Here is a 21,428-nt window from a genome sequence, read left to right as displayed (position 1 = left end):
GGTTATTCTATAATAAAAAATAGAAGTCTCAGGACCAGACATCAAGCAGGAAATCAATTATAATCAGCAGCACAGTGAAATATTACAGTGATGTTAATGCTCTTATTTTCCAGTTCAGCGCGGGACCGTGCGACACGCAAATCACAGCTATAAATCCACAGAGATAAACAAACGCTGTCACGGTGCTAATCATAGTGCTAATAGTCAGAAAATGGAAAACCATAAAAGATCGAGCTAGAGTTGAAAGACGTGTCCTGTATTTCATTATTACATGATTAAGTATAAGAAAGCGTAAGCCCTTAGTGACACAAGGACAAGAGATTTCACTCGGCTGTGCTTGGAGATATGAAAAGCACACGTGTCTAGGCTGAACAATAGGCAGTATAATTACATATTATGAACACAACAGGGCAATTCAATTGTTAAATGTGTATTTTGTGGACATTACTGGATAATGGCCAGCATAGAAACACAATAATCTCTTTACGTCCTCTTTATGTTCAGGGTGTGATCTCATCAAAATATTTAGGTTTTACAATGTGAAGTAATGCACATGCAATTTTCACATTTGAATTTGCAACACTAACCTATCAACATTATTCTTAAACGTATAATAATAATAATAATAATAATAATAATAATAATAAGCGTATGGGTGAGACTTCCAGTTCATTACCCCATATAAATAATACGAATAGCAACGTGTCATAAATGGTAAAACTGTTTGCACTACAAACCAGTGTGTTCATTATTAAGATACTACATTAAAATAATATGGTAAGACACACCTATTTGCAGTACATCTCAAAATAGTTGGACGCAGATGAGACCGGAAGCCAGACCCATAAAATTTACAAATGGCTGCACCCGCTCTTACATAAAAATAAGATGGATAAAGAGCTTCTAATGTCTAATTAATTTAGAGATGCACAAAATTGAAATTTAAGAAGAAAATTAAATCTAAGCAATTCATTGATTGTTGTAATTGCATTTATAAAAACAGATATTATTTCAATCTTTAACACCTTTAAATGTGTCACACTAAAAGCTTCAAATCAAAACGGCTTCTTTCTGTTCTGTGTGACTTCGAGGATAATTAAATTCTTTCATATATAAATTCCAAATGACTTTTTTATTAAAAATCATGGAATTCCATTTATAAATAAATTGGTAATTTAAAAAAAGCCTCACTTAGATAAAGTTACTGAAAAATAACAGCCCCACTGTGGGATTGTGGTTAAATATTAAACTCACTGTCACCATTATACAATTCATAAGTGCATATTTTTTTAAAGCGGTCATCGGATGGCCATTTTCCACAAGTTGATATGATTCTTTAGGGTCTTAATGAAAAGTCTATAATATAATTTGGTTAAAAGTTCTCAACGGTAGTGTAAAACAACACCCTTTTTACCTTCAAAATGAGCTCTGCAAAAATCATCCTATTCTGAGGGAGGTGCATTCCCTTCACAAACAAATGTAATCCACTGCATCTTCAGCGGCTCAGATGTCAGGAGTAAATGACAACCACTATGTTCATTATTACATCCAGCAACACAACACCTCAATTTCTCAGTCTGAGATATTCTTGTCTAACTTAAATCCCTGCTCCTGCATCGAAACAATGGAGGTCGGACTGTTACAGCTGATCTGAAGTAAGAGCTCATGTCAATCAACTATCGTGGGAACAGCCTCTGTCGGTGTGACGCCACACCTCAGGCATCTGAGAATGGCTCGATTTGAAAAAGGGGATATTATTTTTACAGATTAATTAAAAACCACTGCATGGATTTTTGTCACACATTAATGTTCAAACAACATGTAAAAGTACAGTTTGCATCTGTTGTGGCAAAAATCTTTGCTTGAGGCTCTCGATCAATGAAGACAAATTGCGCAGCTGCGTTTTAAAGGTTTATTTCTTGCAAGAAAGGTTCACAGTCAAACAGATTGCTGAGTGTGACAAAGGAGGGAGTTATCGCCTTATCTCTTTGCACACCCAAGGTTACAAACTAAAAACAGCCGTTGCTGTCATATAAGGAAGAAAACCTTCTATAGATCATCCCTTCTCAGCATTCCCTATACATATTTATGCTTTCACCCCGGGGTCAGCTTCATGGCACGTGGGGTCCCCAGTTCCCAGTTGTTCCCTAACAGAGGCCCTTTTTTACCCAGGAGTCTGATCAGCACTTTACCACCTGCTGTTTTCCCCACACCTTACACACAAGTTTGTCACGTAAGCATGCAAAAATCACCCATAAATGAATTTTCCCCAACACATCCAATGACCCCTTTAAAAGTTTTTGGAAAAAGTCTCTAATGCTCACCAAGGATTTCTTTGATCAAAAATAAAGTTATATTGGGAAATATTCAATGTATTTGTTTTCTATTTTTCTACCATTTTAAAACATAATTTATTCCTGTAATGGCAAAGCTCATTATTCCAGTCTAAGAGGATCCTTCACAAATGTGTAACATTGTACACTACCAGTCAAAGGTTTTTGAACAGGAAGATTTTTAATGTTTTTTTTTTTTTTTTTTTTTTTTTTTAAAGAAGTCTTTTCTGCTCACCAAGCCTGCATTTGTTTGATCCAAAAAACAGCAAAAACAGTAAAATGTTGAAATATTTTTACAATTTAAAACAACTGTTTTCTATTTGAATATATTTTAAAATGTAATTCATTCCTGTGATTTTAAAGCTGATTTTTTAGCATCACTACAGTCACATGATTCTTCAGATTCTAATACTCTGATTTGCTGCTCAAAAAACATTTATTATTATGTTGAAAACAGGTGAGTAGACTTTTTTCAGGTTTCTTTGATGAATAGAAAGTTCAGAAGAACAGCATTTATCTGAAATAGAAATTAGGATGATTTCTGAAGGATTACGTCACACTGAAGACTGGAGTAAGGATGCTGATTTAGCAATTTAGCTTTGATCATAGGAATAAATTACATTTTAAAATATATTCAAATAGAAAGTAGTTATTTTAAGTAGTAAAACAATTTCACAGTTTTACTGCTTTTTCTGTATTTTGGTTCAAATAAATGCAGGCTTGCAAACTTTTGATTGGTAGAATAAATGCCATTAATGTAAGTTTTGATCAATTTAATGTTTCCTTGCGGAATAGAATTATTAATTTAAAAATATCTTACTGATCTCAAACTTTTAAAAGGTAGTGTGCGCAAATATTTTATTTTTTGGAATTGTTGAGATTATATATTGTATTGCAATACTTGAATCCATTACACACTATCTCCGTGTTTGCCACGCACATACATTATAAACAAAGACATGAATCACATGGAAAAAGTGCAAAAACAGCAATATAGACACTGCTATACTAATAACAATCAACAGGTGACTTAGTATGCAGTACAGAAACTATTCAGCCATTCTAAACAAACCAGCAAATCTCAGCTGCTCTGTGAATTTAAAATGCTGAGTTTGCTTTTATCCATAACCCCTTCAGCAGCACATCACCAGTTTGTTATGATAATAAAGATCCTGAAGGACTTTAAAAGGCCAAATGCACAATACATAATCTTTCCATAAAGGAGGCAGTTGGAGAATCAATGCTTGTATAAGTTGCATGTCAAAGAGCAAAGTAAATCAATATTGGTTTATAATCTTATAGTAAATTGAAATACCGGAATTTGGCAGCCAGATTATTGTGTGCGTGCGTTTGTATGCAAGAGAGAGTAAAGCAGAGAGAGAAAGTGCGTGTGTAAGCAGAATTTCTATTTTATTTATAGTCATAACGCACATACTCATGCTCACCTGCTGTGACAATCTATCAATGCAACAACTAACCGTTGGGGGTTTGAAAACAAAAACCAGCCCACTTCTTTTTAAGATCCAGAGGATTCTCTAATATCTACCCTGCACATCAGGAGGACATGATGAAAGGAACATCAGCTACGGTAACTTCAAACATCGGTGTGTTTCATGTGTTTCTCACACACACACACGCGCGCGCGCAAGCGCGCTACTTCCACTCCACTCCATTAAGTTCACACACACACACTGCACTGAAGCCTGACTGTGCATTATCCAGACAGGACCTATTTTTAGCAATTTCCCCTTTCTTTCGCTTTCCTCCCTGGACTTACCTGCAGCACACTGCTCCTCATCTGCTCCATTTTCACAGTCCTGTTCACCATCACAGCGCCATGATAACGACACGCATTTGCTCGTCGAGCCACCACAGTCAAACTTCTCTGGTGGACATGTCTGCCGACCTATGAGTAAAAACACAGAGACGTTTAAGAATGTGTATATACAATACAATTTAAACATTTCAGGATTTCTCTCCATATAATGAACTTCTATGGTGCCTGCGAGTTTGGATGTCCAAAATGCAGTTTCAAAGGGCTCTAAATGATCCCAGAGGATGAATAAGGGTCTTATCCAGTGAAACAATTGGTCATTTTCAAAAAAACAAAAAAACAAAACAAAAAACAAGTATATACTTTTTAACCTCAAATACTCATCTTGTCTAGCTCTGTGATACACATGCGTACTCTGTGTAATCCGGGTCAACTTTAAAATATTGCTGTTTTACTTTTTTTTGTAAAGGCTGTTTGACCTTCTTGGCATGTTCAATTTGTAAACACTGGGTCAGTACTTCTGCAGCGATGTAGGATGATCGCTGTATATAAGTTGTAATTTTTTTTTCCCCGTTTGGCTAGATAAGATCATTATCAGATGGGATCATTTAGAGCCCTTTTGAAGCTGCGTTTAAACTGCATTTGGAACATTGAAGTCCACTATATGATGATAATTCCTGAAATGTTTTCCTCAAAAAACAATTTCTTTACGACTGAAGAAAGAAAGGCATGAACATCTTGGATGACATCTTGGTTTGGGTCTATAGATCTTTAATGTTTTTACAAAAAATTCTAATGCTCACCACTGATCAAAAACATAGTAAAACATTAACATTGTCAAATATTATTATAATTTAAAATGCGATTTTAAAGCTAAATTTTCAGCAGTCTTCAGCCACATGACCCTTCAGCAATCACTCTAGATTTGGTGCTCAAGAAAAATTATATATCAGTAATGTTGTAAAATTGCTGATTAATATTTTTGTGGAAACCATTTTTTTTCCCAGGATTCCTTAGTGAATAGAAAGTTATTAGAAAACAATAATAACCAACTATATAAAACTATAATAAAATGCTATATACAGCACTGAGCATTTATTTAAAATAGATTTTTTTGTAATAGACAGTAAATGTCTTTTTTAGCCACTTTTGATCTATTTAAAACATCCTTGCAAAATAAAAAGCCATTTCTTAATTTCTTAAAAAAAAAAAAAAAAAAATAAAATAAATCAAATGAAAATAATACAAATTTTAACATTTTTGTAATTTGTAATTTTTGATGTAAAACTTTTGCATTTTTTTTTTTTTTTTAATTAAACCTTTTTTTTTTTTCAAAAATACACTGTATGGGTCAAAATTATTAATTTTTCTTTTATGCCAAAAATCATTAGGATATTAAGTAAAGATTATGTTCAATGAAGATATTTTGTAAAATTCCTACTGTGAACATATCAAAACTTAATATTTGATTAGCAATATGCATTGCTAAGAACTTCATTTGGACAACTTTAAAGGCGATTTTCTCAGTATATTGATTTTTTTTTTTGCTCCCTCAGATTCCAGATTTTCAAATAGTTGTATCTCTGCCAAATATTGTCCTATCATAACAAAGCTTTCAAAAGATGTATAAATTAAAAAAAAAAACAAAAACAAAAAAAAACTGACCCTCATGACTGGTTTTATGGTCCAGGGCCACAAATATGAAATGACACATTTAAATAAACCACATGAAGAAAAAAAAAACAAAAAAAAAAAACATTTAAATGTACAATAATAACTTTCAAACCACTGGTAAAATACTAATGAACACGTATAAACATTGTTTTGAACATAGCACTTTCTTAACTCTGACCCTGAAAGTACTTTAAGGTTTTTAACACTAAAAACCCCAAAAGACACCTAATACAATTGCAATAATACAATCAATTCTAATAACACAAGAAATAATTGTTGTAAAATTGTTGCACTAATAACTCCAGAAAACAAAATGATTAGAAGGCAAACAAATGCTATAAAAGTCATGTGATGCACAATAAAGAAACAATGAGTTTTTCATCTAGAATAAATACAATTTTTCTTGATAAGCTCCATCAGACAAACACACATTCAATAAGACGTCTCCACTGGCCGTACTGTTAACCAAAACCGAAGCCTATTGAAACATTTTCAAGCTACATCCCAGATCACACAGCATTCCCAAGACAGCTCCATAAATTATACATCTCTACATGTCTGGGAACCCAACTACAAATCAATAGCAGCCAGACTGATTTCTCTCACTCCCATTCTTCAGTCTTTTGAGTAATTTTCAGTGTATAAAGGAAGATTCATGAAGACCTTCTCACCTTCTCTGACATCTCAAATCTGTGTCTGCAGCCCATTGTTGCCTGAACCCTATCTATAATCATAAGAGTGAATGGCATGTCTCTCACTGGATTCCACTATTGTATGGCCTCCTCTAAAGAAATGGGAAAAAGACAGCTGTGAATCTCATTTGAGATATCTCTTCATCAGCACACGACCATTGTGGCTTTGCAAATTGAGGCCCAGTCCTCATCCAGGGAAGCCATATTGGATCTGAGACTGTCTGAGAAAAAATATTTAAGGCCAGAGCTTAACCTAACACCACAAGGCTTGTTGGTGTGCGACTAGGGAAATGTATGTGACTGAGCGGGTTTGTTTGAACAGCGTTTTTATGTGAGTGTGCGAGCATGTGTGTTTCTGGCTTTGTCAGCAAGTGTCTGAATAAACTGAATGACCCATTCTAACTGTCTGGCTGACTGCTAGAGATAGCACAGCCTCATGGGAAACGCAGTCTGTCTTATCTTCTCTCTCTCTCCTCGCTACCCCTGAAGACTACGGTGCCCACAGGGCTTTTCATTCACTGCTCATAAAGCCCTGGTTTCCTCTAGTTCACACAGCAAATACTCAGAGAATCCTTATGAAAACATTAAAGGTATAGTTTACCAAAAAATAAATTCTGTCATTAAAGGAGAAGTCCACTTCCAAAACAAAGATTCACATATAATGTACTCATCCCCTTGTCATCCACGATGTTCATGTCTTTCTTTCTTCAGTCGTAAAGAAATTATGTTTTTTAAAGGAAAACATTTCTGCATTTTTTCTCCATATAATGGACTGATATGGTGCCCCGATTTTGAACTTCCAAAAGGCAGTTTAAATGTGGCTTCAAATGATCCCAAATGCAGTTGTAAATGGTCTTATCTAGCGGAATGATCGGTTATTTTTTCATCCTGGGGTAAAAAAAAAACCCCATCCTCGGGGTCAGTACGTTTTATTTTTTTATTTTTTTAAATTTTATTCAGCAAAGATGCATTAAATTGATGAAAAGCGACAGAAAATATTTTTATATTTATTAAATTCAATTAGCTAAATAAAAGCTGTTCTTTTCAACTTTCTGTCCATAAAAAAAACAAAAACAAAACAAAACAACACAAAAAAGAGTTGCCATCACAGGAATAAATTACATTTTAAAAACATTAAAACAGAGAATAGTTATTTTAAATTGTAATAATATTTCACAATACTATTGTTTTTACTGTATTTGTGACCAAAAATGCAGCCTTCCTAAGCATAAGAAACTTCTTTCAATAACATTTAAAAATGTTACTGACCTCAAAGTTTTGAACTATAGTGTGCATTTCTTTGAATTTTATTTCTATTTACATTTTCAGAGTAAGACAAGACGAACATTTGGCATTAAAAAGTATATAAATTGGATTATTCTTATTAAAATAACCAATCGTTACACTAGATATTCTCGGCTGGGATTGTTTACAACCACATTTGGGATCGTTTGAAGCCGCATTTAAACTGCATTTTGAATATTCAAAATCGGGGCACCATATCAGTCCATTATATGGAGAAAAATGCTGAAATGATTTCCCCAAAAAACAATTTCTTTACGACTGAAGAAAGAAAGACATGAACATCTTGGATGACAAGGGGTGACAAGTAAATTATCTGTAAATTGTTGTTATGGAAGGGGAGTTCTCTTTTAATTACCTCGTGTTGTTCCAATATTTTTGATGACGTCCAAGAGCTTTCTGACCCTGTATAGACAGCAATGCAACTGAAACATTCAAGGCCCAGAAAGTTAGTAGGGACATCCTTAAAATAGTCCATGTAACATCAGTGGTTCAACTTTAAGTTTATAAATCCTCAGTTTAAGAATATAACATGCTAATATATTATAATAAAACAAGAAAATCATTGCCACTAGCAAATATTACCTCAAGACCTCGCTCTGATTGTTCTGTAATTCTAAGAAGCATACGAATAACACCCACACTGCTCTGACAGATGAACGTTCAGTGGATTTAACTGTAAGAAAGTGATGAACTCAACACGTTCTCTCAGGCAGTGTGAGCCAGAGGTCAGCACAGACTCAAAAGATGATGAGTTCAGACTGATGCACTTCCTGACGATTAGAGACACTCTCAAACAACCACGCAAGGCCTGTGGCCCTAAACTCAGAGAATAACCGTAAACTGACTGACAGAGGAATAAACTACAATAACAAAGCAGAGATGCACACAGTCAACATCAAGCTTAATTTGAAGTGCAAAGCTGAGGTCTCAGAGCACAAATTCATGCGTTTATTTCTTTATGAAGACAAAGTGAGAAAGCAGTCCACTCGCACTCTACGTACAGTTCAACTTTTCTTGACCGCAATGCTATTTCTCCTGGGAAAATGAAGTTATGGAAGAACCACAGGGAGCGGATGTGATTAGATTAACATATTTATCTAATAATGTAAATGAATTTCTTGGTCCGGGTGTAACATTGTTAATCTAAGCTGGGGAAATGAAATTTCTCAGATGCGCATCAGCACGCTCAAAGAAATAATCATTAGCTTTGCACAAACCACATTATATTAGGGAAGCCGTTTCAGTCAATAATGTCCGAGTGATGAGTTTCACAGTCAACTAAATTCAGACCTTCTTGTGAGTGGAGAATAATATGTGTGTCTAAGTGGGCACTGAAGCGTCTTCCATTACTCCTTTCTCATTTACCTAAATGCATCAGAAGTTTGCATAAGCCTATATGGCTAAAAGCATCAGGATACCCCACAAATAATAGACTGACTATTCAATATTCATAACTAACTTATAAAATCAAGTGTAGTTTTAAAAGTATTTTCAACACACTGAATGTTTTTCTTGACAATCTTTGCTTTTGTAGATATATATAGACAATGATATATATTCAGTAATACAAAGCGTTTTTGAACTTGAAGATTTTTAATGTTTTTTTTTTTTTTTTTTTTTTAAAGAAGTCTCCTATTCTCACCAAGCCTGCATTCATTTGATCCAGAGTACAGGGGAAAAGAAAAAAAAAAACAGAGAAATTTTGAAATATTTTTACTATTGAAAATAACTGTTTTCTATTTGAACATATTTTAAAATATATTTTTCTCCTTTGATTTAAAGCTGCAAAAAACAAATATTTCACAATATTACTGCTTTTGCTGTATTTTGTATCAAATACACGCAGGCTTGTTGAGCAGAAGAGAATTGTTTAAAAAACATTAAAAATCTCACTGTTCAAAAACTTTTGACTGATAGTGTATACACAACTGTTCAAATGTTTGGGGTCAGTACGTTTTTTTTTTTTTTTTTAAATGAATATTTTTATTCAGCAAGGATGCATTAAATTGATGAAAAGTGACAGAAAAGATTTTTATATTTATTAAATTAAACTAGATAAATAAAAGCTGTTCTTTTCAACTTTCTGTCCATAAAAACAAAAAACAAAAAACAACAACACTGAAGACTGGAGTAATCGCTGTTGAAAATTCTGCGTTGCCATCACAGGAATAAATTACATTTTAAAAACATTAAAATAGACAATAGTTATTTTACAATGTAATAATATTTCACAATACTTTTGTTTTTACTCTATTTGTGACCAAAAAATGCAGCCTTTGTAAGCATAAGAAACTTCTTTCAATAACATTTAAAAAATTAACAGATCTCAAAGTTTTTAACTATAGTGTGCATTTGTATAATGTAGTGTGTACATTTTCAATTCTGGATACATTTTGCTACATCAATTCAAATTCAGTAACTGAATTTGAATTAAAAAAAAAAGCACTTAATACACATCTAAACAGCTCACAACCCTGTTTAACTGAACTACAGTAAATGCACTTGCTGATTGCAAGGCCAGACCCAGACATACAATATCTATTCCTGAACTTGACTTCTCTTCCCCAGTATAGCACTAAACCTTGTTAGGATGTGTGGCTGTTGTGGAAGAGTTTGAGTAAGTTAGCTATAAGAAGTTGTGTTAGTCCTTGGGAAGGTCATTTTTAATCAGAGTATGAGCCTCTAGGCCTTTCTATGGATATACCTTTATCACAAATGCTGACGGCTGCACACTCGCATGCCGCCCAACAAGAAGAGGCAGCTCTATCGACATGCTTATCGACAGCTTTCTGGAGAACCCTTTTGATCCACAGATACAGCTCTGTCCAGCACAGTCAAGGCCAGCAGCATTCTGCACCAAAATCCCAGAGTTTCAAGAGGGATATAGCAGTTGAAGTGCACTTTTTTTTTTAATGATACTAAAACATTTTTCTCATAGCCCAGCATAATATGCAGAAACAAGTATAACAGTATAAGAAAAACCTCCATTATCCATTACAATAATCTCACAAATTTTTAGTTAAAATAAATTTACAGGCCTTTGGGCTGTTATTAGGTTTAGTAATTACTTATAATGCAGTAACCCAAAAATGAAAATTCTGCCATTAATTACTGATCCTCATGTTGTTCCAAACCCGTAAGACCATCATTCATCTTCAGAACCAAAATTAAGATATTTTTTATGAAATCCAAGAGCTTTCTGACCCTGCATAGGTACTCGCATGAACGTGTCAAAGAAGTTGTTGAATAAAGCCATAATTTTTTTTTTCTTTGTGCACAAAAAGTATTCTCATAGCTTCATTACATTAAGGTTGAATGGACTATTTTAACAATGTCCTTACTAGAAGTCGAACAATGTATCGGTTTTCAAGATTAATCGGCACCAATAGTTGACTGGCAGAACTCTCAGTTATCGGCAAAAATCCATGCTGATAGTTTTTTCCCGGGTTGGGTCCATTGTTGGAGCGGCTGAGAAGGTTGTCAATATACAGCAAAGTCCATATAGTCTTTGTTATACAGCACAATAGCGGCCTTTAGTGACGGAAATCACTGACAGCACGTGCCGTTTGTTTAGACACGTGACACTGCGCACTGCACAGAGCGGGACACTTCAAAGGCGGATTTAAAACATAGACAACGAAACGGTGTGTACAAGATACTGTACTGCATGTTTTCATGCCATTGCTAAGCGATGAATTTGTTGACTAGATGCTGCATTAGTGGAGAAAGGACAGCAGTATACATTTGCCCATTTGTTGATCAAATAAAGTCTTGTAGACCGCCGCTTGAATTGAACGTGACGCGTCCAGTGTGTGTGAGATACCGGATAGCTGCGAGTTCTTCTAGACGCGGCGCTGCACTTTTGTTGTTTGTGTGACTAACATATTTTTATATTTTGATTAGATAACCACAAATGTTCTAGAATAGAAGCAGCTAAATTGTGAAAGTACACAATATCCATACGTATGTAATTTCAATACTGTGGCCTTTGTGTAGATATTTAAAGATGGCCATCTTTAGCTTGCTTGTTGATGTAATGGTGACACTTACAATATGAGTCCATTAAGATTGATAAACGCTTTTACTGATATATTTTAAAAAGGTTAGTTGGTTTTGTTAACATTAATGAACAATGAACTAACTGTAATGATATAGATAATTAATATTAATATTTCTTATTCATTTACAAAGGATGGTTCAGTAGGCTACTTTTTTTTTGTTTTTGTTTTGAATAGTAGAGCACTATTTATTTTCCGTTCAGCATCCAATTTAAAAACTATCAGTCGATTAATCGTTATCGGCCAGCGTGGTCTAACCTAGTTATCGGTATTGGTAAAATCTAATATCGGTCGACATCTAGTCCTTACTACTTTTCTGGGCCTTAAAGGAGAACTCCACTTCCAGAACAACAATTTACAAATAATTTACTCATGCCCTTGTCATCCACAGCGTTCATGTCTTTCTTTCTTCAGTCATAAAGGAATTGTGTTTTTTTGAGGAAAACATTTCAGCATTTTTCTCCATATAATGGACTGATACTGTGTCCCGGTTTTGAACTTCCAAAATGCAGTTTAAATGCGGCTTCGAACAATCCCAAATGCGGTTGTAAACGATCCCATCCGAGAAAGAAGGGTCTTGTGTAACGTAATGATCAGTTATTTTAATAAAAATAATACAATTTATATACTTTTTAATGCCAAACACTCGTCTTGTCTTACTCTTTTTTTCTGTTCGTGACAGTTAGGGTATGTCGAAAAATTCCCATCTCATGTTCTCCCTCAACTTTAAAATCATCCTATATCGCCGTTTTACCTTTTTTGTTAAGAGTGTTTGATCTTTGATCATCTGCAATGATGTAGGATGATTTTGAAATGATTTGAGGGAGATAACTGTCTTGAGTCAGAATACACAGAGTTCAAGGACTGCAAGGCAAAGACGAGCGTTTGAGAAAAAAAGTATTTAAATAGTATTTTTTTTATGTCAATAACCAATCGTTTAACTAGATAAGACCCTTCTTCCTCAGCTGGATCATTTACAACCGCATTTGGGATTGTTTGAAGCCGATTTAAACTGCATTTTGGAAGTTCAAAATTGGGGCACCATATCGATCCATTACATGAAGAAAAATGCTTTTCCTCAAAAAACATAATTTCTTTACAACTGAAGAAAGAAATGCCACTAAAAACGAAACAGTGTTAAACAAATATAAAGAAACAACATGTGCAAACATGCTAATATTGACAGTCCTTGTTTGTCACAGAGAGGTAAACAGAGGTCAGTGAAACCCGTCAATCGACAGTGCTACACACAAAGCCTGAATAACCGATCTGAGGAGAATCAGGATGCTCTTAACCGTCTCACTCCATTGATCCACTTGTCTTCATTTTATTGACACATTTGCCACTGAACATGGGAACATAATTCTGATTTATGCTACAAAAATGCACTTTAACAACCTGGTGATGCAGACTTGTGTGTGTGTGGCGCTATGCGAGTATAATGACCAGCTCAGTTTTGACCTGAATCCATCTAAAACCCAAACGGCCTGATCCCATTAGCAGGAATGCTGGGATCTCTTCAGCATTCTGTCCACGCAGCTCCTGTGGGGCTGGGCTACTATAATCTAAGGGTGCCTGTACTATATGTTAATGTGATTTTGATTAACTGCCTCGCTAATGTCCCTTCACTGAAAGGTGGGGAGAGGGGGAGAAATTTAAGAGTTTATCATGGTGAAACCTCCCAGTCATATTTAGCTTTGTATGGAATGAGGGAGTCTGATTAATTCTGATGTCCTAACCTGACAGGAAATTGCTATGCTAATCAATTTGTCTGGCGACTCTTTAACATTTAAAGAGGGACTGAGTGGAGCTAAGGGGAGGTGTTACATTTCTCTTACATACTATACAAACTGTACATCACTGTCAGGGAGAAAGACATGAGACGATAAGCATGCTTTGTAACATTGCATCCTTTGTTGAAAAAAAAAGTATACTTTAACATACTTTTGAATGTATTTATGAATGTAAACTGAATGTAATGTTTTGGACAGTTAACTGAATGTTAATTGCAATTAAATAAAAATGTATTGTAGGGTCATTCCGTGTCATATCAACCAAAACAGCTTCCCTGGTCAAATTTTTGATTTTGTTGATATTCTTTCTGTAGAAAGGCAAACATAATGTTGAAATCCAAAACAATGTCACAGATGTATATTTACTGAATAATCTACTGTTTTGTAGAGGGGGTCAAAATGACAATTTTAACTTGAAATTTGGAGGCAACTTTTTTGTGGGGTCGGAGGGCCCAATATCAATAGGACTGAACCATATAGGGCCTTTAAAATGAAGATCTCAATAGAAAAGGATATTTTTAAGAATTAGAATGCAGGACGTTAACATATCTTGAATACTTTTAGAGTTACAGGCATGACAACTTTAGAAAAAAGAATATTTATGGCACTCAGACAGATGTGTTCTATGCAATTAATCTGATAGAAAGAATGAGACACATTCCTCTTTAAAAGAAAAAAGTATTAGCTGAATGCAAATTGACCCACATTTGATTTTTGACCACTGAAAATCTGAACAATTTATTAGTTTACTCATGGAGCCGCATTTAGATCTCCATATCTCTGGATCTGAACTATCGAGGGCCTTTAAAATAAAGATACCAAAAGGAAAGTTTGCTAAGAATCAGAATCTAAATGAATATTAAGATATCTTTAATACTTCTTGAGTTACAGGCACGCAAACTTGAGGCCAAAAAAAAAAAAAAAAAAACCCACAAGAAGCACTTTTTTCCATTTTCAAACTGTCACTGTTGGCATATAATAAAGCAATGATTGCTAAAGTCAACAGATTTTACTAATAGACCTATCAATTTCTTTGTAAAAATGAAATGATGATGCTGCCAGCTTTCTAAAGTCATTTTTACACCCCTCTAATTTGGCTCCAAATATTAGGTGAAAACTATCATTTTGACACCCTCTACAAAATACAGGATTACTCAGTAAATATTCATCTTTGAGACACAATAATTTGGCTTTCATCACTAAATATGTTTGTCTTTCTACAGGAAAAAAAAAAAAAGATACATTGGACTTTTGACTTAAGTATGACTTCTTTAAGTAGCACATCTTTATCTCATCTTTAAAAAAAAATACAGTATGGTTTAAGTTAACTGTAGAATGTTCTGAATATACTTCTATTTTAATTTACAGTTATTTACATTAATATAATACAATTTACAATAATATAAGTAATTTCTACTGATCCTTATATGCGACGTATTTCAATACATTTGTAATAAAGTTGGATTTTAGAAAATTTCAAATATATTAAAAATGCAATACTGAACAACAAACTACAGGTAAAATTATTTACAGTTTTATATATGCTTTAGTATGTTAGTCAATACAACAAACTAAGTTTAAATCTTTAAAGGAGAAATACTAACACGTTTTAGAACGTACTTTAAAGTAAAACATTAATTTTGACAGTACTGAAAAAGTGGATTTTTAAAGGTTTTAAAATAATAACATTACAGTTGAACCACTGATGTCACATGGACTATTTGGAGTATAATGATGCCTTTACTACCTTTCTGGGTCTTTAACAAATTAGCTGCATTGCTGTCTATGCAAGGTCAGAAAGCTCTCGATTTTATTAAAAATATCTCCAAAGTGCTCCGAAGATGAACAAAGGTCTCATGGGAATGGAACGACATGAGGGTGAGTAATTAATAACAGAATTTTCATTTTTGGGTGAACTATGCCTTTAAGTATAATAGGTAAAAGTCATAAAAGCATACTATCTTTAAACTTAGGTGGTGTTTCATTTCATAAACATTATATTCTTCAGTACAGTTACGTATTAAAGCCTTACAATGTTAAGTACAAGTTCACATTCAGTACAATAAAGCATACTTCATTTTCACAAAGAAACAATTGCAATTAAGAAAAAATGTGACTGTTCTAATGACTCATAATGCAGCAGGTTTCTAAATATTTACATATGATGTTCACACAATCAAATCATAATTATAAACTCATTAAAGTTAAATAGCTTGAAAACAAATACCACTGGAAAGTGTTTCAACACATCTTGAGCTCCATTCCTTAGCAAATTACTGGGCAATCAAAATTCATAAAACACACCACATTTCCGTAAGTCACACTTTTGGACAAAGAGAAATAAATGTGGTAGGTTGAAACAGAGTTGACAAAAAAATCTATAAACAGGGTTTTTTCCCCTAAGCTGTGCAGCAGAATAATTAAAACATGCTGAAAACTGGTGTGGACGTAGAGCTAAGCTATAGTAATATGTCTCCATGGTGCTTTGCACCAATTAAGCTAATAACACCAAATCAATACACACTCAATACTATTTGGGTGAAGGGGAAAAGACTTGTGATGTGATGAGCAGCGATCCTTCTTGGACAGAATTGTAAATGGTATTAAAACAGCTTGACAGCTTTAAATTGCTAATGCGTGATTTTAATTAACTAAACAGTTTATCATTTCATTTCTTTATTTGACCCAAAGTGATAAGGTGAGCAGCTGATTAAAATTATAACATCAATTATGCCTAAAATGATATAAAAGTAATAAATTGATGAGAGGTAGAAAACTGTGACAATTATGTTCATTCAGGCAGGGGAAGAAGATTAAAATGGAAGGTGAATCCACTGTGTGAGTGTGCCATATTCTATAGGAGACGGAGGAGAGGAGAGAACTGCCATTTATATCAATAAAACTCCCCTGTGTCTCCACTTCACTTCACCACTCAACCCATAAGGGAATAAATCTGATACAAATCAGAGTGAGATGGATAGAAATGGACAGAGATCAACAGAGCGTTGGGGGAAGATGAAGAAATATGGCAGAATGAAGGGATGAAAATGAAGACAACACAAGAAAGAGAGAGCAAGCGCCATGCACTCGTGACAGCAGGAAAATCTGCTGGCGGGAATGTTTTATACATTTTGATGGCAATCCGGTATAATACAATCAAGAGTGTATCAGAAATAATATTAGACCACACAATCTTACTAAGTGGAGGAGATGAATGGATGGCGTTTTAACACTGAAATAGATAAGAAAGGCTATTATCACTCAACGAAAAAAAGTATCATGGCCTTACCATGTTTTGGATATGTACCATACTTATATATTGACATACACAGACTCACACGCACTGTTTAAAGGTTTGGGTTCAACTTGTTTTTTATAATTTATTTATTATTATGGTAACACTTTACAGTAAGCTTCATTAGTTAACATTAGTTAACTACATTAGTTAACATGAACTAAGAATGAACAATACTTATACAGCATTAATTAATCTTAGTTTCAGCATTTCCTAATGCATTATGAAAATGAAAGTTGTTTGTTAACATTAGTTAATGCACTTTGAACTTACATGAACAATGAAAAACTGTTTTATTAACATTAACAAAGATGAATAAATACTGTAATAAATGTATTGTTCATTCATATTAGTTAATACATTAACTGATGTTAACAAATGACACCTAATTGCAAAGTGTTACCATCATAATTAATATTATTTTTAAAGTACTTAATTTATTCAGAAAAAAATACTGAGTTCACAAAAATACAACGATATATCAGAATGATTTCTAAAGGATTGTGACACTGATGATTGGAATAATGGATGCTGAAAATTCAGCTTTGCTATTACAAGAATAAATTAAAATTAATATATAATCAAACAGGAAACAGTTATTTAAAAATTGTAATATTTCACAATATTACTGCTTTTATTGTATCGTTGATCAGATCAATTGAGACTTGCAATACATGCAACTTTAAAAAAACAAAAAAAAAAAAAACACTAAATAAATAAATAAATATAAATATATTGCATATATATTTATGTATGTATTGACATTTTTATGCAAAGAGTGACTTTTCAGATTTTTTTACATGAATTTTTAAAAAGGTTGATAACCATTCAGAGCAAGTTTGTGAGAAGGCTAAATTTACAGTAGTACACTCAAATATTCCTATTCTACCCAGATCCTAACTCAGAATGTTCTTAGAATAAAACTGAATATAAATAAATTATAAAAAAAAAATAATACATTTATAAAAAAAGATGTTTTCAGGATTCTTTAATAAATAAAAAGTTAAAAAGAACAGCATTTATTTAAAATAGAAATGCTTTGTAACAATATCATTTATGCCATTTAAACTACCAACATTTAAACATGTGGTCTTTTTTTGAAAGAAATTAATAATTTTATTTAACAAGGATGTGTTATATAACTAAATAACGGTGTTTTAACTTTTTATTAATCAAAAAATCCTGAAAAAAGCAGGTTCCAAAAAAAAAAAAAAAAAATTATTACGCAGCACAACTGTTTCCAACATTGATAATAAAAGTAATAAATCAGCATATTAGAATGATTTCTGAATGATCATGTGACATTGAAGACTGGAGTAATGGCCGATGAAAATTCAGCTTTGCATCACAGGAATAAATTATATTTTAAAATATATTACAATATAAAACCATTATTTTAAACTGTAATAATATTTCACAATATTACAGTTTTTTTCTGTATTTTTCATCAAGTAAATGCAGCCTTGAAGAGCATAAGAAAATTCTTTAAAAACAACAAACATTAAAAAAAAAAAAAAAAAAAAAATTAAAATCTTTCTGATCCCACACTTCTGAAAAATAGAATAGAATTGCAGATAAAATAAAATTGTGGATAACTGCAAATAAGAAAAAAAAAAATATTATTTTCATCTGATGCCATCACTGTACTAATGTACCACCTTGGCACTTTACATAAAAGATGGGACAGAAAAACAAAGAAAGATGCTGATGAAAAAGTGGGTGGGCAGGGGTGTGCGTCCAGACAAAAAGAAGTGCGTCAGATGCCACTAATAACGCCTTTGCTGTTAGCCGACGTGCTGATCCAGCACAAACGACAGTCTAAAACACATGTACATGCAAAACCACATTTACAGCTTCATTAGTCTGCGGTGAGACATTTAAAGACACACTTCTCCCCAAACACGTACCATATTGAAAACCGGGGATCTAAACCATGGAACAGAATAGATTTTAGGCTACTAACACACACTAGCCAGCGATCTAACAAAACAGCACGTTGTGATCGGCTACCCTCGTCTGTGTGCACACACAAGCACGCCCCTAAATTGATGTCTAGGGCAAACACATGACAGAAATCCTATAAGCTGTAAATCGATAGTCTCGGTCTTGCTTTAATTACACATTCTCTGGCTCTCAAGCGGGTCTCTACAGATTTGGCCCACTGGAGGTATAATCTTAACAATGAGGGGGGGAAATACAGTAGATTATTGCACTGGGGGGACATTTCTGAACAAGCTGACATTTAAACGACACATTTAAAAGGAATTAGAAATCATAATGTCTGGGAAAAAACAAGGAGGAAAATTAGCAGAAGAAATAGCACAGTGCCCTATGGATGTATTCAATAATTCATGACTAAATATTGCTTCAAGAGGACAAAAAACACAGCTTAATATATTCTTACATGCAAATAAAGATGATCTGAATACAAATCTCTGCGGTCTTCCAAAATATTGTTTTTCTTTCTGAATTCTCAAATTAGTTTTAAAACACCACGAGAGCACAAAAGCATATTTGAATCGACAATCAGCTTTTTATAATAAATGTTAAATGTGTTGTCCTTGTTTTTGACTTACAAACTGAAGAAGCTGTTTTTGATTGTGATGTAGCAGCACTTCAAGCCACATGTGTGAAAAACAAGTCAACCCTTCTTCTGTTGCAATCACGCCTGCGTGCGATTCATACTACACTCCCATGAATCATTAATGTGGCAGACCAGTTTTGAAAGTCAAATGGCATCACTTCAAATGTTTGGCACTCAACTTGGGTTTATAAGCATTGGATGCTTCCCCAATATATAGGTTTGTAGGCAGTCTCTGGCTGTATGCTCGGGTCAAGCGCTGTGGCTCGCTCTCTGATGGCCAGTGTGCAACAAAGCATTTTATGAATCGAGCCAGACGTAGATGATTCCCATCTATTGAAATCACCCAAAATGAACCCCGCTGTCCTGTGCCAGAGGGCATGTAAATAGGATTCTACATTTGGAACATCTCTAGTGAATTCGGATTTAAAGAGTGCAGATTCGTGGATACAGCAGACAGTGGAGCATGTGATAAGCAAATCTCTGCTTTATCAAAGAATTAATTAGCAATAAATCAACACTTGTTATATTACAGAACCACAGCTGTAACACTCAAGGACACTGCACACTAAAATAAAGGAGATAGTATTTGCACATGTAAAAAAAATGACACACTTCACTTTAAAGCGCTCAGTTAATTTTAAAATGAAAATAAAGTTTTGTGACTCACATGACAAGTGTATAGACGCAATAACTTGCTGTTATATAGCCACAAGTGTTGTTTTCTTCATAAAGGTAAGTCTAAGCTTCCTTCCTGTCTTTTTTGAAACATTCAGTGGGTGACTCAACGACTCAACACTGAAGGCTGAATTAATGAATGCGGCTGTCTCTTTAAAGGTCCACAGAAGTGCCTTGAAACGCGCAGCGTTATTCTGACATGCTGACATAATTTCAGCTGAAACAGGAAAACAGGCTGGGACATTATCAAGCAGCTGTGAACAAGTGGCCGATTTCAGCCATAGTTTCAGCATCTATTTAGAGTGCAGGGGGCGGGACACTTCAGATTCTACTGAGCATTTGATTGGACAGTAAGTTTGATGAGAAGCTGAAGGGCAGGGTGATGTCATCCATAATGGCAGAAGTTAGAAACTGTGAGTTTTGAATGCTTACACAGGGCTCGACATTAAAGGGTTCATCGGATGCCCATTTTCCACAAGTTGATATGATTTTTCAGGGTCTTAATGAAAAGTCTATAATATACTTTGGTTAAAAATTCTCAGTGGTAGTGAAAAACAACAGCCTTTTTACCTTGCCAAAATCAGCTCTGCAAAAATCATCCCATTCTGGTCGAGGCTGCTTTAAATGCAAATGAGCTCTGCTCACCCGCCCCTCTCTTCTCTTTGTGGAGTGACGAGCCTGTTTACTTTAGCTGCATTTAGCCGTTAAAGTTGTTTAGCCGCTAAACTTGCTAACTAGCACATTATTAGGAAAGGCGATCGCAAAGATTCATAAAAAACCCTTATATTCACTTCTGCTGTAAGTGAAGCCGGATCACGAATGATTCGCGCGAACATAGATGGATATATGTAGATCGGGAGGCGCATTCCCTTCACAAATAAACGTAATCTACTGAATCTTCAGCAGTTTAGATGTCAGGAGTAAATGACGAGTAACTTTTTTACTCTGACAAGTAAATGACTGATTTACTTGTCCAAAGAACAAGCACATGTCAAGACTTAAACTCTTGTAAATGTGAATATTGTCATCACTTTGGAACACACTAACTTATAGTTATAGCTATTATAACGCTTATGCATTCATATTAAAAGCCAAAAAAAATTCAATTTTGATTTCATGGGAACTTTAAGAGTGCTAATTTGCTGTAGGCTCTTCTGCAGCACTAATACTGACATACACTAGAAATGAAGGCAGTTGCTGTTTATGAAGGGCTGATTGCTTTAATTCACCAGCAACACAATGCTG

General features: G+C 34.1%; 1 protein-coding gene across 6 annotated transcripts in view; it reads right to left on the bottom strand.

Moving 5' to 3' along the window:
• The window catches only part of lrp8 (low density lipoprotein receptor-related protein 8, apolipoprotein e receptor), a 201,431-nt gene that overhangs the window by 75,653 nt on the left and 104,350 nt on the right, over positions 1-21,428 (bottom strand). For all 6 annotated transcript variants that reach the window (XM_051111510.1, XM_051111513.1, XM_051111511.1 and 3 more), the window contains exon 4: positions 4,111-4,239. In XM_051111510.1, coding sequence (XP_050967467.1) covers positions 4,111-4,239 — 129 coding nt within the window. The remainder of the gene's footprint in view (positions 1-4,110; positions 4,240-21,428) is intronic.

Source organism: Labeo rohita, chromosome 6, assembly GCF_022985175.1.
Source record: "Labeo rohita strain BAU-BD-2019 chromosome 6, IGBB_LRoh.1.0, whole genome shotgun sequence".
NCBI classification, from domain to species: Eukaryota; Metazoa; Chordata; class Actinopteri; order Cypriniformes; family Cyprinidae; genus Labeo; species Labeo rohita.
This window is presented reverse-complemented; position numbering and strand designations above follow the sequence as displayed.